This window comes from Papaver somniferum, chromosome 11 (assembly GCF_003573695.1).
Source record: "Papaver somniferum cultivar HN1 chromosome 11, ASM357369v1, whole genome shotgun sequence".
Taxonomy (NCBI): Eukaryota; Viridiplantae; Streptophyta; class Magnoliopsida; order Ranunculales; family Papaveraceae; genus Papaver; species Papaver somniferum.
This window is the reverse complement of record NC_039368.1, coordinates 81,901,146-81,914,720: the sequence shown is the minus strand read 5'-3', so window position 1 is coordinate 81,914,720 and position 13,575 is coordinate 81,901,146. Positions and strand designations below refer to the sequence as shown.

General features: G+C 33.7%; 1 protein-coding gene across 4 annotated transcripts; it reads left to right on the top strand.

Annotated features, from left to right (window-relative positions):
- The first annotated feature begins 4,865 nt into the window (after nt 1-4,865).
- On the top strand, nt 4,866-12,230 carry LOC113320292 (ankyrin-3-like). 4 transcript variants are annotated; one of them, XR_003346016.1, is made up of 12 exons: nt 4,866-5,218; nt 5,302-5,472; nt 5,564-5,695; nt 5,990-6,129; nt 6,655-6,675; nt 7,327-7,387; nt 8,063-8,145; nt 8,969-9,070; nt 9,995-10,165; nt 10,407-10,486; nt 10,856-10,975; nt 11,086-12,230. XR_003346016.1 is itself a non-coding variant. In XM_026568220.1 (12 exons), the coding sequence occupies exons 3-12, from the start codon at nt 5,457-5,459 to the stop codon at nt 10,887-10,889; spliced, it is 840 nt and encodes a 279-aa protein (XP_026424005.1). In that variant the 5' UTR covers nt 4,866-5,041; nt 5,160-5,218; nt 5,302-5,456; the 3' UTR covers nt 10,890-12,228. The 4 variants fall into 4 exon arrangements, 2 of the variants coding, with proteins under 2 accessions (XP_026424005.1, XP_026424004.1); XR_003346015.1 differs by having other exon boundaries at nt 10,856-10,993; nt 11,086-12,229; XM_026568220.1 differs by having other exon boundaries at nt 4,866-5,041; nt 5,160-5,218; nt 10,856-12,228.
- The last annotated feature ends 1,345 nt before the right edge of the window (nt 12,231-13,575 follow it).

Here is a 13,575-nt window from a genome sequence, read left to right as displayed (position 1 = left end):
TCTACCCAAAAAATAGCATTATCATGACAATATAATAAGGTAAGAGGTGTCGTGTTTCTTATTAATCATATAGAAACCTTGACTGACTGAAATATATGTCTGAAAAGACTATGTTGGATGCGTGCTAAAGATCAAGAAAGCTTTTAATGACATTGATGGTAATTAGTTGTGTCATAGACCATTTTTTGTGTTACTTTTCATTATTATTATTTTTTGTGTTTTTCTAGGTGATAATTCAAAATTCATTTGAAAATTTGCAAGGCCTATACGACATATATTGATTTCCTAAACAAAAGATAACAATAATAGGATGAGTTTATCCTGAAAATATCGTTAAGTTATTGGGAAGACCAAGAAAATGGTTATTATTTTCATCTGAGTCTTCCTAATCCCCTGTAGAACCAATAAAATTGCTACAGTTAGAGGAAGAATTGATTTGGTTGTCCTTCTAGAAAACAATTTTTGAGCATTGAATACTGAAAATATTAGATAGATATACTGAAAAAGAAAACATTCAACCATGAGATTATCGTAAACAATTAGCCTATATTTGGAAATGTATACTTTCAGTTAAATATACAAAAAATGAAATTCAATAAAAGAACCCTTATAGTTCGTACATGAAGTAGTGTAAAAAGAAATAATTTTCTCAAAAAGTATTACCTCAAAGTAGTTTGATTAGTCAGAAATGTATGTTTAGGCGGAAGAAGATTGAAAGAACATGGATAGAGGATTGAGCAAAAGTATGTTTTTGGATTTAAGTTCTTTTTCTCTCTACATTTTATCTCTCCTTCCCAATTTCTTTCTAATTTTCGTTTACTCAAAAACGGGGAGTTAGAGTTTTTAATTCCAGTTGTCCTACTGGGTTCTGAGAGAGATCCAGTTGATTAGTTTTATGGAAGGTAGGTTTTTTATTTTCGGTTGACCATATTTATACGTTTTGATTTTGACTTTTGAGATGAGAAAAAAAAAATATGTAATGCATTCTTTCTCAACTAAAGCGTGTATTCATGGGATCGACCTCAAACGTGGATTTATTATTTGGGAGGGAAAATCAAGACATCTCTTTATCATGCTTAACTTAGTGAAACTTTGCTTTGTAATACAAAACAAAGAAATAGGAAGAAAATAATACCTAGCTAAGGTGTAACTTGTGCCGTAATCATATAACGTGACATTCCAGTTTTTTTTTTTGTTTTTTTTTGTTATTTTGTTTTTAATTTTTATGTATTCTTACCGAGTTTATTTTATTATTAAGACGATCACCCACATCTTAAACTCTATAATGTTGTCCATTTTATGGCGAAACAAAATTAACATAGTTTATTACTACTCACCAACAGCCTACACCACCACAAATTGATTTGCTACCACCACTTTCACCGCCGGCAGAGCGGTCCACCCGTCGTAAGCCATTCGGCATAATTTTAATTTTAATTAATAACAAAAGTCATCAATAAAATTTAGATTGAACAAAATTTAAATCGTCAATTAACTTATTCAATTTTTTTTCTTGTTATTGTTTTACTTTAATTTGTAAAAAACGGTATTTATACAATCGGGTACTAAAGATAGCATGAGTACCGTTTGGATGATCCGTTGGTCATGATTATTTTTTCCAATATGTTATCATCCTAGAAATATTTGGCATCTGCCTTTGTCAATCGTGCTAAAAATAGCCAATTATATCTTTTGCAATACAATGTTACCCGGGTTGTAAAGACAGAAAACTAATATTGTCCACAACTACTCACCGATACCCACCACCATAAAATTTATTTCTTCCAACCAACACTAATATTACCTCCTCCACTACTCCACTGCATCCACCACTCACTAACACCCGCCACCGCTTCTACCACCCCTACTTACTCACTACTAATAAGGTCCTTTGACACCGATATCATTGTAGTAAAATGGTAAAGTCATTGGGTAATGATACCAGTGACCTGAGTTCGAAACTCGTCAGCACCGTATTCTTTACCGGTCAAAAAAAGATATCTTGATATAATTTTTAACAAAATTATTTATTAATGAATTATGTATTTATTAAGTTGATTAAGGGAAATGAAAAAATAATAAATCATTTATTATGAGAAACTAATGAGACCCCAGTTAGTAAATTATACTAATATTTAAGTTGAACAAACCCCGATACTAAATGAATGTACTTGCCTAGGGTTTAAGCACGGATATTATACAAATTACGTATAATTATGTTACATTATTAATTGAAATACTTTCTAATCAAATCCTTCTGGATTTTGAAAAAAAAAGCCTGGGCGTTCATATATGATCATTTTGTAAAAACAAATCGGTTGTGAAATTATAAAATGTAATCTAAATAAATTTATTAGTTTCTCTGTAAGCGTATCTATCAAGATGAAACCAAAATGCTACTTCCACTAAAGTCTAAAAATATATAAAGGAAAATTTAGTACTAGAGAAAACCTCACATTTAATTCTCAACTAAAAAGTTGCCAATATATTAAAAACCTGGCGACATGCGATAGCCATATTTTCATAATCTGGCTAATCAAAAAAAAACAAACATCTCTAAATTTCGACCATGAGATTATCTCAATCAAGTAGGCTATCTTTGAAAATGTATACTTCAACTAAATATACAACAAATGAAATTTAAGAAAAGGATAGAATCCCCAAAAATTCATACATGAAGCAATGTAAAAAAGAAAGAGTTTTTTCTCAAATATTATTACATCGGAGTAGTTTGATTGGTCAGAGATGTACGTTTCGATGGAAAAAGACTAAGAGAACAAGATAAACTGTTTTTCTTTTCTTTTTTTCTTTCTTTCATGAAGGAACCTAGTCCCCATTAAGCTGTAACTGTAGTTGGATGATAATAATAAGAAAGTGAAGTAACAAAGTATTAGTATTGATTTTTCTTAATGGGATCGCATAAACAAAACATAAACTGATCCATTAAATGAGTTATCGGACAGGTCCAGGTCTCTAGTACTTGTTCCTTAGATTAGTGGTTAATTATGTGTTAATTTATTAGGGATTAACTCGTGTCATAATTAATATCTGCTGATATTATTAGGTTAGTGATCTATTCGATCTTCGCCACCGCTTTTACTACCTACTATTGCTACTAATATCTATTGATATTGTTTCTAAGAAAAATATTTATTAAAACTTTGTATGATTGATTAAAACAAACAAAACAAAATAAAATTTGTTATTGGAAATAAAAATTTATTAATTTAATTAAGAAAAGATTTATAATGAAAAAATTAATATTTAATAGATCGTTTATTATGAAAACATTATCATGAGCAATTAATAAATCATTTATTATCAACGGTTAGTATGAAACACTAATTACTTAGGAATTTATTATATTAATCATTTATTATATTAGATTTTCTTTAATGGGTCATTAAATAAAGTTTGATGGGAGAAATTATAGCCGTAGATTTATGTATTGGGAGAATAAATCTTAACCACCACTTGTACATGCTAACTTAGCCAAACTATGATTTATACTCTTGATAATCGGTAGCTAACACCCCTATACTTACTACCTATTGTATAAAGGCAATTAGGTAATCTCCGAAAATTAAGACATCCCATAACCTTAACTATAGATTGGGAATAAAACAATCGCCCATAATTCTTTCCGAGTCATTCCTAATGACGCCAGGCTTTTCTAGTTAAAATGGAGTTCCTGATGTTTTGGTTTTGGTTTTTGTTTTTGTTTCTATTTTATTTATTTTTTTATTCGTTCTGGAAAATTAACTTGTTTTGCGAACTCGCAAGTATGTCAACAACAAGTGATCATCCTAATGAAACAAGTGATCATCCTGATAATATCAGTAGATAAACTATCTAGATATAAGAATGATATTGAGATTCACTGTAGTCTGTGTGGGCATCCTAATGAAACAAGTGATCATCTTTTCTTGAATTGTCCTTATGCTAGATCTATATGGTTTGCTCTAAACATAAATGTTGGAATTATCTTATCACAGCATGGCTCTTTCAGGAATTGGGTGATATCTTGGTTTACAACAGGCGCTAATTTGAATTTTGGAATAGGTTTACTAAGGGAGGATATGAATAAATTCTTAATAGTTTCTGCTTGGTCTATATGGAAAGATAGGTGCACTAAGATTTTTCAGAATCTTAATCCTAATAGATTAATGACTTTGGAAAATATCGATAGAATTGTTTATCATGTTCCTAACAATGCTGTTAATAATATTGTGTTATTACAGAATTTCAGATGGAAACCACAAGATAATGGTTATATGAAAATCAACTTTGATGCATCTTTTGTTGAACAAAATTTTCAAGGTGGTATAAGACTGATATTAAGGGATTTTGCATGTACCTGCTTTGGTGTGCAAGAACAATATTTTAATGGAGGAATGAACGAAGAAATAGAGGTGGAGGAACTAGAATGCAAAGCTATAAAGGTGGCTGTGTTCATTGGTTGAATCAAGGTCTAGTTTTAGATATTAAATTTCTTTTGAATAAAATTGTTCATTGACAATGTGTTTCATTTAATTGAGATTGTAATTTTGTTGCAGACAAATTGGTAAAAAAGATTAGAAGTCTGAATGCCAATTTTGAACCGTTTGATGAGTTCGTTCCTGACATAAAAGATTGGGTCTCCCGAAACAATTATATATCCTCTATTAAATGAATGAATATCTTTTTTTTGAATAACAGAAAAAAAAAGGTATGTCAACAACAAAAATGTTTGATGCCGAGAAGCGTAATAAACAACCATTTTGCATAAAGTCCCATAGGAAACTCTTTGCGGCTTGTTTTTATTGATAAAAAAGAAATGTACATAAAACACGTGTTGGATTCTGAATTTGCCCGCATTTCTCTTGGGTCTTGGACATATCTCCCTGAATGATTTTGCTTAAAATATAAAAAGCTTAATTGGTTTGGCGCCTTTTGGATTACCCCCTCCATTTTGTTCCAAAAACCCTGGCTACTCGTTTAGATTTTTGGTAATTGTTCAGTCAAATTTTCTGAGAACGAATCAAAAGGGATCATCGTGTTGGTATGTATTCTTCAATGAAACCCTGAAGACAATTAGATTCAATTTTTGCTAATAATGAAACCCTAAAAACAATTTTTCTCTTTTTCTTTATCTTCTCTTTTTCACCTGCCGCTATGAGATCAAGACGTCAAGCTATTCTCAGTGCGGCTAGTAGCGGTGAACTTGACCGGCTCAAGAGTAAGTACTTTTGGGGGAAAAAAAATGAAGAACATCTTTTAATTTACATTTTTTTAATTTTTTTTTTGTTTGTGTTTAATCAGAATTACTTGCAAAGTATGATGGCGGAAGAGGATTAGCAAACACAGTGAGGAATATCAAAGATGATAATGGAGTAGGAATTATTCACTTTGCTGCCATAAAAGGGCACTTAAATGTTCTCAAATACTTGATTGAGGAATTGGGACTTGATTTCAATATGAAAGATGAAAAAGGTATAATTGAGAAAGGTTTTTAGGGCTTAGTTTATGGGTAATTTAAGTATGTGGATTTCTACTGTGTCATACTGCTTATTGTGCTGGACAGGTAAATCTCCATTCTTACATGCAACAACGAGTGGGAATCTTAACACTTTTGAATGTCTACTTGAAAAGGGTGTTGATCCTGAGTCATCCACCAGCAGAGGCTATAGCCCTTTGCACTGTGCTGCTGAAAAAGGTGTCCACATTTATCAACAACTAGTCGTTGGATCTCAAGATTTGTGCATTATCTGTATTTTTTTCCCTTGTGTTACATTGTTTCTTAAGATAAATGCTGAGGTTTTTTTTACGACCATAAAAGAATACTCTAATGTACTGCAAGATCGATCTTGCTTTAGTACTCTGCACCACTGCAGCATTCTTACTTACCATTGGCGTTATCTTTTTTTTTGGATTATAGGATGATTGTTTTAATCTATTCTGCGTCTTTTTCTTTTGTGGGCATGAATATCTAATGTGAGGCCACATGCAGGATACACAGAGATTCTTACCAGATTACTCTCAAGAGGTATTAATGTAAATGGTTCAAGTGAAATTGGCACACCCCTTGATTTGGCTGCTAATTTGGGCCAATTCGAGGCAATGCGGATTTTGTTAGATCACAATGCAAATGTGAGTTAGAGTTACCTGTTGTTTATGAATAAATGTGCACGTGTGAATAATCTACATATCAAACCCCATATCTATTCCATATGTAGTTGATTGGTTGTACCACTTATACCCATATTTTGGTATTATCTCCTAGGATATGTGTTGACCGTTTTATCAATAGAAATATTATAATTAGAGAGTGGTGGATAAAGGAGGTTTGCTGAACCTTATACTCTTGCTGAACCTTATACGCTAACGAGGGTTGTAATTACCCTTTCACATGAGCGCAAGTAACTTAAGATTGTTTTTAAGGCAGAATACTCATTGGTGCTTGATTTGGTTAGTCAACCATGAATAGCTACACAAATACTAAAAACTTCTTTTCTTTATATTTGTGTAACCTCTTCTTTAGAATATTTCTTTTTCAACTATTACGTAGCTAAGTAATCTTGCTTTCTTTTGTCTATGCATCCTAATTTGTTTTCTGGCGAGTTGTTTACACCACTGGCGGGATCAATTATATGTAGTCTACCCCAATCATTGCAGTGCGTCGAGCTTTTACTTCAGGTACCAAATTCAATCACCTTGTTTACACCACTGCAGTCTTCTAGAAGGCAAGACATTATTTACCTTGTGTTTCTCATGTCGGCATTTGGATTTGGTTTATTATATTCGATTCTTACTGCCGTAGTAGAAGTACTTCTCTTTGATCACGTAACTAATAAATTTAGTCCTGTTCACTTTTTTCGAGTAAATTCCACCAAATATATCAATATCTGGGGTGATTTAAATTGACAGCAAAATCAAAAGCTTGTATCTATGATACTAAAACTAGCTGGAATTTTTTTGATGCTTCATTAAGATGTCAGTGACCTGTGTTATAATTTTGGTCCCGTACACATGACCCAAGAGCAAATAGATTCTGGGTGCAAATGTATGACACGCAATATGGTTTTTTAGGAGATCCCAGAGATCCTTTCACCAAAAAGCAAAGTAAAAAACAGATCTTAGATTTTAGAGATGGTGATTCTGTTTTCTCCAGAAGTTGCTCCCAAGCTTGGGTCAAAATTTTCTTTAGTAAGCTCTAGTAGTGGTTAAATGCATTTTGAATGAAATAGCTGCTTTAAAGCTTAGCAAGTTGATCTACTACTGATTACTTTCATGATATTTGATGTCTGCATAAAATGAAAAACACTCTACCTCATGCCGTCTTTGTAGGCTGGTGCTGACCCAAACTGTGGATCAGATGGAATTAATCCTTTGACAGCTGCAGCAATTGGTGGGTATACAGAAATTTTTAAGCGCTTAATTCAAGCTGGTGCTAATCTAGATGTTACTGATCGTGTAACGTTATCTAACCTTTACTTATATCGTTTATCTCGAACTTTGCTATTTCGGTGCAGTTGTGAACCCATCTTTAGTCTCTACATTGCAAGCCCAATACATCATATATCACCGATGTAACATCTACAAATACTTGAGGAAAATCTCCTCACCATCTACATGATCCATGAAAAGGATTAAATTGTTTTATGATGCGGAATTAAAAAATGTTAAGACTGGGCATCCATCATTTGGTCGACTAAATTTAAAATTAGTAAACCAATACACCTCAGTATGAATATTAATTAAGGTTCCATTCCAGTAAGTCTTTGAATATAGATGCGACCTTATCTCATATGCAGAATTTCTGTTATGCAAGTAAGCAACCTTTTCTGGAGGCCTAGTTTTCTGTACAAACTTCTATTTTTAAGCAGTGGGTTTGCTAGATATTGTTAATTTGTTATTGACATTTTCTTTTAGCATTGACGCATTGACACGTTGTACGCATTGTTATTGGCGTATAATTAGGCTTAAGAACTTCAACATTCTTTTTTATGACAGTATGGATTCACACCATTGGAAATTACCGCAATTAATGGTTATCGTGATGGTGTTGAGATTCTTTTCCCAGTTACTTCTCGTATTACGGAATATGCCGACTGGAGTGTTGGTGGAGTAATTAGACATGTGCATTCTGATCAAGCTAAGGAACAGGTATTCAACATATAACTTGCCTCTGTAGTTCGAAACCAATTATGGGCGGCCCTTCCCCTTTATGGTTCTTCTATTATTGCTGCTTAAATATTAGGGTAAGATTCTGGTGTCTGCCTCAAGCTGTTGGTGAAAAATACGGGCAGCAATTTGACTACGTAGTTCACATTCTAACACAAAAAATTAAAAATTATTGAGTACTTAGAATCAAGTGCACACGTTGCATCATTTCACCTCATGTTTCATACGATCTTAAAATTTGGACTTTTTCATTATGACATTTCTATATCAACAGGAACAGTTGCATGGAATGCATTAGACTTTAGAGTTCAAAGAAATAGAATGGCGCCCCATATTAAGACATGAGTTATGTATGAATAACCAACTGACATCACTGGTAGACCTTGGGTATAACTTTGGGACTTTCCTCTTTTCTATGGATGGAGAAACTTTTAGGAAATGGCAATTTATTCTTACAGTTTCATTTATATTGTTTAGGTTGATGCATCGAGTTTGGATTATCCCCGGCAATTATAGAAGTTTAGTTTTTCATTCTGTGATGGTATAGATGAGGCCTTTCGAAACAATGCGATCTTCTTCTATCTAAGAAAAAAACATCTTTTTCGTTAGAGAAGCAACCAAGTTTCAATAATCATATCAAAACTGCATCATAGCTCGTGACTTTTTTACATGTATACCCAATTTGTGAAGAAAATGCATCATACAAGTGTGGTTTCTATCACGTCAGAGCTTCTGTTTTTGCAACCTATGTTGCGGTACATATATAAAATTTGTATTAATAACTGTGAGGTCCTTAACTGTGAAGAGAAAATTGAAAGCTAAGGAGAGGTTTCACGAGGCAAAGTTATGCGGCGCAGATGCGTTTAAGAAACAGGACTATTTTCAGGCAATGATTTGCTACTCACAGGTATCTTTTCTTTTTAACATGACTCTGTATATCATTAGATGTAAGTGAACCCTGAATCATATGGTGTGATAACGATGATGCTTTTAGTTGAATATATGGCAGAGAAAATTGTTAACTTCAATCTTCAGTGAATTCATTTTAACATCAATCTTCAGTGAATTCATCTAAGTTTTGTTATCATTGTTGGAGGTTCTAATTTGAGATTTTTGAGATTCAACTGACTAGTAATGTATGTTCAGTGTTCTATCATAAATCCTTGAATAAACTCTGTTTGACTTATTTATCCCGATTTCTTCATCCAAGAGGGGTAGACACTCCTACATAACCTAGCAGCCTAGTCTAGGGTTATGCAGCCTAGTCTAGTCATAACTATTTAGCTGCTGATATATTGGTCCACACGGCTGAACAGTATCAATCTATGGTTGGAACTTTTTCGTAAAGCTTACATATCCATTTCTTTCAGATGGCTGTTTAGTCTAATAATGTTGGAAAATATCTCTGCCGTTTTGTTGATCAAATATGTTGTGACTTTTTCAGAAGCTCCAAGAAAATACTTGAAGTCGTATTTTTGCCCAGTGTGAGGTTGTTCTCACTATTTTATTGCCTCTCGGGCCTGGGCCCTGACACCAGTTTATTGAGAATATATATATATTTTAATTGATTCAATCAGATTTTTGTGTTTGTTCGATCTCTGCTCATTTCCTAAACTCTGTTGAAAGCTTTCACTGTTTTTTTTCTTCCACGAATTTCTACCTAATACTGTCTTTAATCGATGAACTTAATACCCTACTCTTACTGGGTCGCTTTTAGTGATTGTTGCTATATCATTTTTTTCCTTCTTGAGTTCATATCTTCATTCTTTATTATGTTATGTGAAGCAACCATTACGTAACTTATGTACTTTGTTTTCTGGCGTGACTTTAGGCAAACGAAATTGGTCCGCATGACGCAACTGTACTTTCTAACCGAAGTATGTGCTGGGCCCGCATGAAAGATGGCAAGCCGGCTTTAGACGATGCCATTGCATGCATATCTCTAAGGCCAGATTGGCCCAAGGGATACTACAGGGCAGGTGTAGCATACAACTTACTAAAAGTAAGTGATTTTCGATCTTTCTTTTTCCTTCCTTCAAAAGAAAGACAAAGCGAAATCTATTTTTGCGTCCGATGTTTTTCTTGCTGCTTTCTAGGTTTTTTTTACAGCTACCCATAATTTTGTGATTGGTTTATCTTTGATGAGCATTTTCCAGAACACAATCTATATTTATTGTCGAGAAGAGAAAGAAAAATTAAAATGGATTGTTTTCAAGTTTCTTTTGTTGCATTCTTTATTGCAGAGGTACAGTGATGCACAGAAAGCCTTCCTCGAGGGTTTGAAGTTGAGTCCTAACTGTCAAGAGCTTAAAGATGCACTCAGGTTCAATTCTACTACCACTATTGTAATTTGATCTATTTTTTCTTGAAACTTTTGTGAGGAATTCATGTTTTGTCAAAACACACACGATCGCCATGAAATAAAGTTTCAAGTTACTTTATCTGGCAGTCTGGATATCAAAACTCCATATGTTCAGATTCAATAAATGCCGAGATAACATTTTCCCATTTTTTACTTGATAGACATAAACATTTTCTCGCTCGTATTATTTTTTTAAGCCGTGTCCCCAAGTCATTTACTTCAGATTGTATTGTTTTCCCCAAGTCACTCCAAGTGTCCTTGAGTCTCTTTTCCTAGTGATATTATGATCTCATCTGGTTGTTTCTTATTTTGGTTCTTGTTTGGCTACAGGGAAGCTGTTCAAGCTCAGTTGAAAACTCTATGAAATGAACAATATCTTGTCTGGAAGGAGATGGATGGCTATGACACTTTTTTGACAACTTTCTGAATGAAATTAACTTCACTACACGTGTACAGCCCTTTTCTTAGGTTACCATCATCATTTTGAAAACACAAAGCCCTACCTCTTTCCATACTTTTCCACTTGGAACCTCGAGACTAATTCATACATTTTGCGCCAGGGTATCAGTTGGATGGCGGAAATCTTAATGTCTAACTTCAAGATGCAAGACGTTATCTATAAACAAGTCATGTCAAATATATCCCACTATGGTGTACAGTCACCTCAATTAATATCTGACTCTTTTTTTTTCCTGATAGCATGAAATTTATGGTGGCGTCGTTAGGGGTTACCATGGAAGAATTAGGGGCGACACAAAAAGACAAAGAAGATCACCCAAGCGTAAATTAAGCTACCCCTAATCTCCGATTTTTCGAAATGGTAATTTTACATTCCATAATTGGTAGATAAAACTACAATCGGTGGTTTAATTTGGTATACCTCGTGTTTTTTTCTACGAACTCTTTAATCGGTAGCTATTGTTAGAATCGGTTGTGTCGGTGTTCAAAATTGATAGATTACTCAGCAATCGGTAGTTACGGTGATGAAAATCGGCAGATAATGTGTATAAAGTTGGTTTTGGGAAACTTTTTCCCATTATTTGGTTTAAATTTTTGGTGGGAGAGAGAAGAAGAGAAAGAAGAAGAAGTGTGAGTTTATCATTTTCTTAAAATCAACAAGAAACATGGATGGGTACGAAGAAGGTGAAGAACATAATATTGAAGCTTCACTACCGTTTAGAGAAGGCGATTTGGGGTTTTTGTTGAATGATCCAAACTTTTGTGGAGAGGAAACCCTAGACGACGCTTTCATGGAAGCACAGAATCAACTGAGATCGAAGCTAACGATGCATCTAACACACGGGTATTGTGTTAAGAAACTCATAACCCACTTTGTATGCGTTTTTATGTGTTTTTGACAATGACCAAATCTTCAGTTGCGTCAAACATTGCCATGCTTGTAAGTTGAGATGTAGAATGAATTCACAAGAATAGACGATGGAAAATCTATTTGTAGAATACACGACACTATATATGTGTTGTTTGGTGCATAAACAAGAAGAGTTTACCCTCCTTATATAGATGAGAATCCCAACGTCTTTGTTTTCTCGAAAATATGGTCGTTGATGTGTACTTTTACAAGAGCGTACTACAACACTTACGTACAATGATTACATATAATCGGTAGATAAATATTGAACACGTCCTACCGATTATACTTAATCGGAAGCTATGTAGCGTTATGTATTACCAATTATTTGCAGTTTTGTCAACAGAGTTCCCAGTTTCATTCAACACCTATAATCGGAGGATTATCAATATGTATTATTAACCGATTGTGTGTGTTTTTCGAGGCACGGCTAGTTTATTTTGAAAAAATTATCCGTTGGAGTATAATCAGTAGTTAGGTAAAGAATTCAAACCTCCGATTATCATAAATAATTTGAAATTCTTAACGATATCACCTACAAATCATAATAATTTCACAATTATAATTGTTCATTGAACTTCCATAATTCTATTACAAGGTATTGTGATTAGCGCCGTGGACGTGTTGCACGGGTCCTAAACGGAATAAATCTTTCCATCGCCCTAAGGGTTCTGAAATGAGCTTCATAACGGAACCTTGATCTTTTCCATCTCCGCCATTCCCCGAGAGATCGTTCTATAACCTCATCATTTGTTTCACCCCTCAATCGATATTCATTCACAAGATAAGTTAAATGGACGAATTCTTCGACGTGTCCGTTTATTGAACCAATTCGGCAGAAAAGATCAGCGGAGTGACGGTTATTTGGGTTACCAACTTACCGGTGTCAGCGCATAATTTTTCGTGAATTCTCCTCAAATAACTCATACTCATTATGCCTCTTTGCCTACGTTCTTCTCCTCGTCTCGGATATAATTGAACATAGAGCCTACATAAAGATAAATGTTCTTCTATCGTGAACTCCGTAGGATTAATGAATGGTTGGGCTATTATGTTGAAGATGATGTTGGAGAGAGTTTATTCAGGGTAAAAGGATATCATCCTTATATAGTTCAGAGTACCAGCGGCTCTATTTTGAAGATGACCGACTACATAATCGGTAGTTTAATAAGTTAACCTAACTTCCGATTATAAAGTTGCCTCAAATTTTGTTTTTGTCGAAATCTCAATTTTTTTCAAATTTAGGAACTACAATAATCGGTAGTTTAATAAGGTAACGTAACCTCCGATTATGAAGCTGCCCCAAATTTTGTTTTTGCCAAAATCTCTAATTTTTCAAATTTGGGAACTACAATAATCGATAGATTAATAAGTTAATTTGATGTCCGATTATAAAGTTGTCCCAAATTATATTTTCGTCGAAATCACTAATTTTTCGAATTTGGGAAGTGCAATAATCGTTAATTTAATTAGGTAACGTAACCTTCGATTATGAAGCTGCCCCAAATTTTGTTTTTGCCAAAATCTCAATTTTTTCGGATTTGGGAACTAGAATAATCGGTAATATATGAAGTCCACCAAACGTTCGATTAATAAGTTGGGTCATAGTAGTCGGAAGTTTATGAAGTTATTTATGAACTTCACCTATCTACCGATTGCTAAAGACCACAACATTGAGAAT

What these genes read in the sequence shown, in the direction of transcription:
- LOC113320292 (XM_026568219.1), top strand. Translation starts at nt 5,155, where the DNA reads ATGAGATCAAGACGTCAAGCTATTCTCAGTGCGGCTAGTAGCGGTGAA. An exon ending in TGAACTTGACCGGCTCAAGA is followed by an intron (nt 5,219 to 5,301) that starts GTAAGTACTTTT and finishes GTGTTTAATCAG; the next exon opens with AATTACTTGCAAAGTATGAT. An exon ending in CAATATGAAAGATGAAAAAG is followed by an intron (nt 5,473 to 5,563) that starts GTATAATTGAGA and finishes TGTGCTGGACAG; the next exon opens with GTAAATCTCCATTCTTACAT.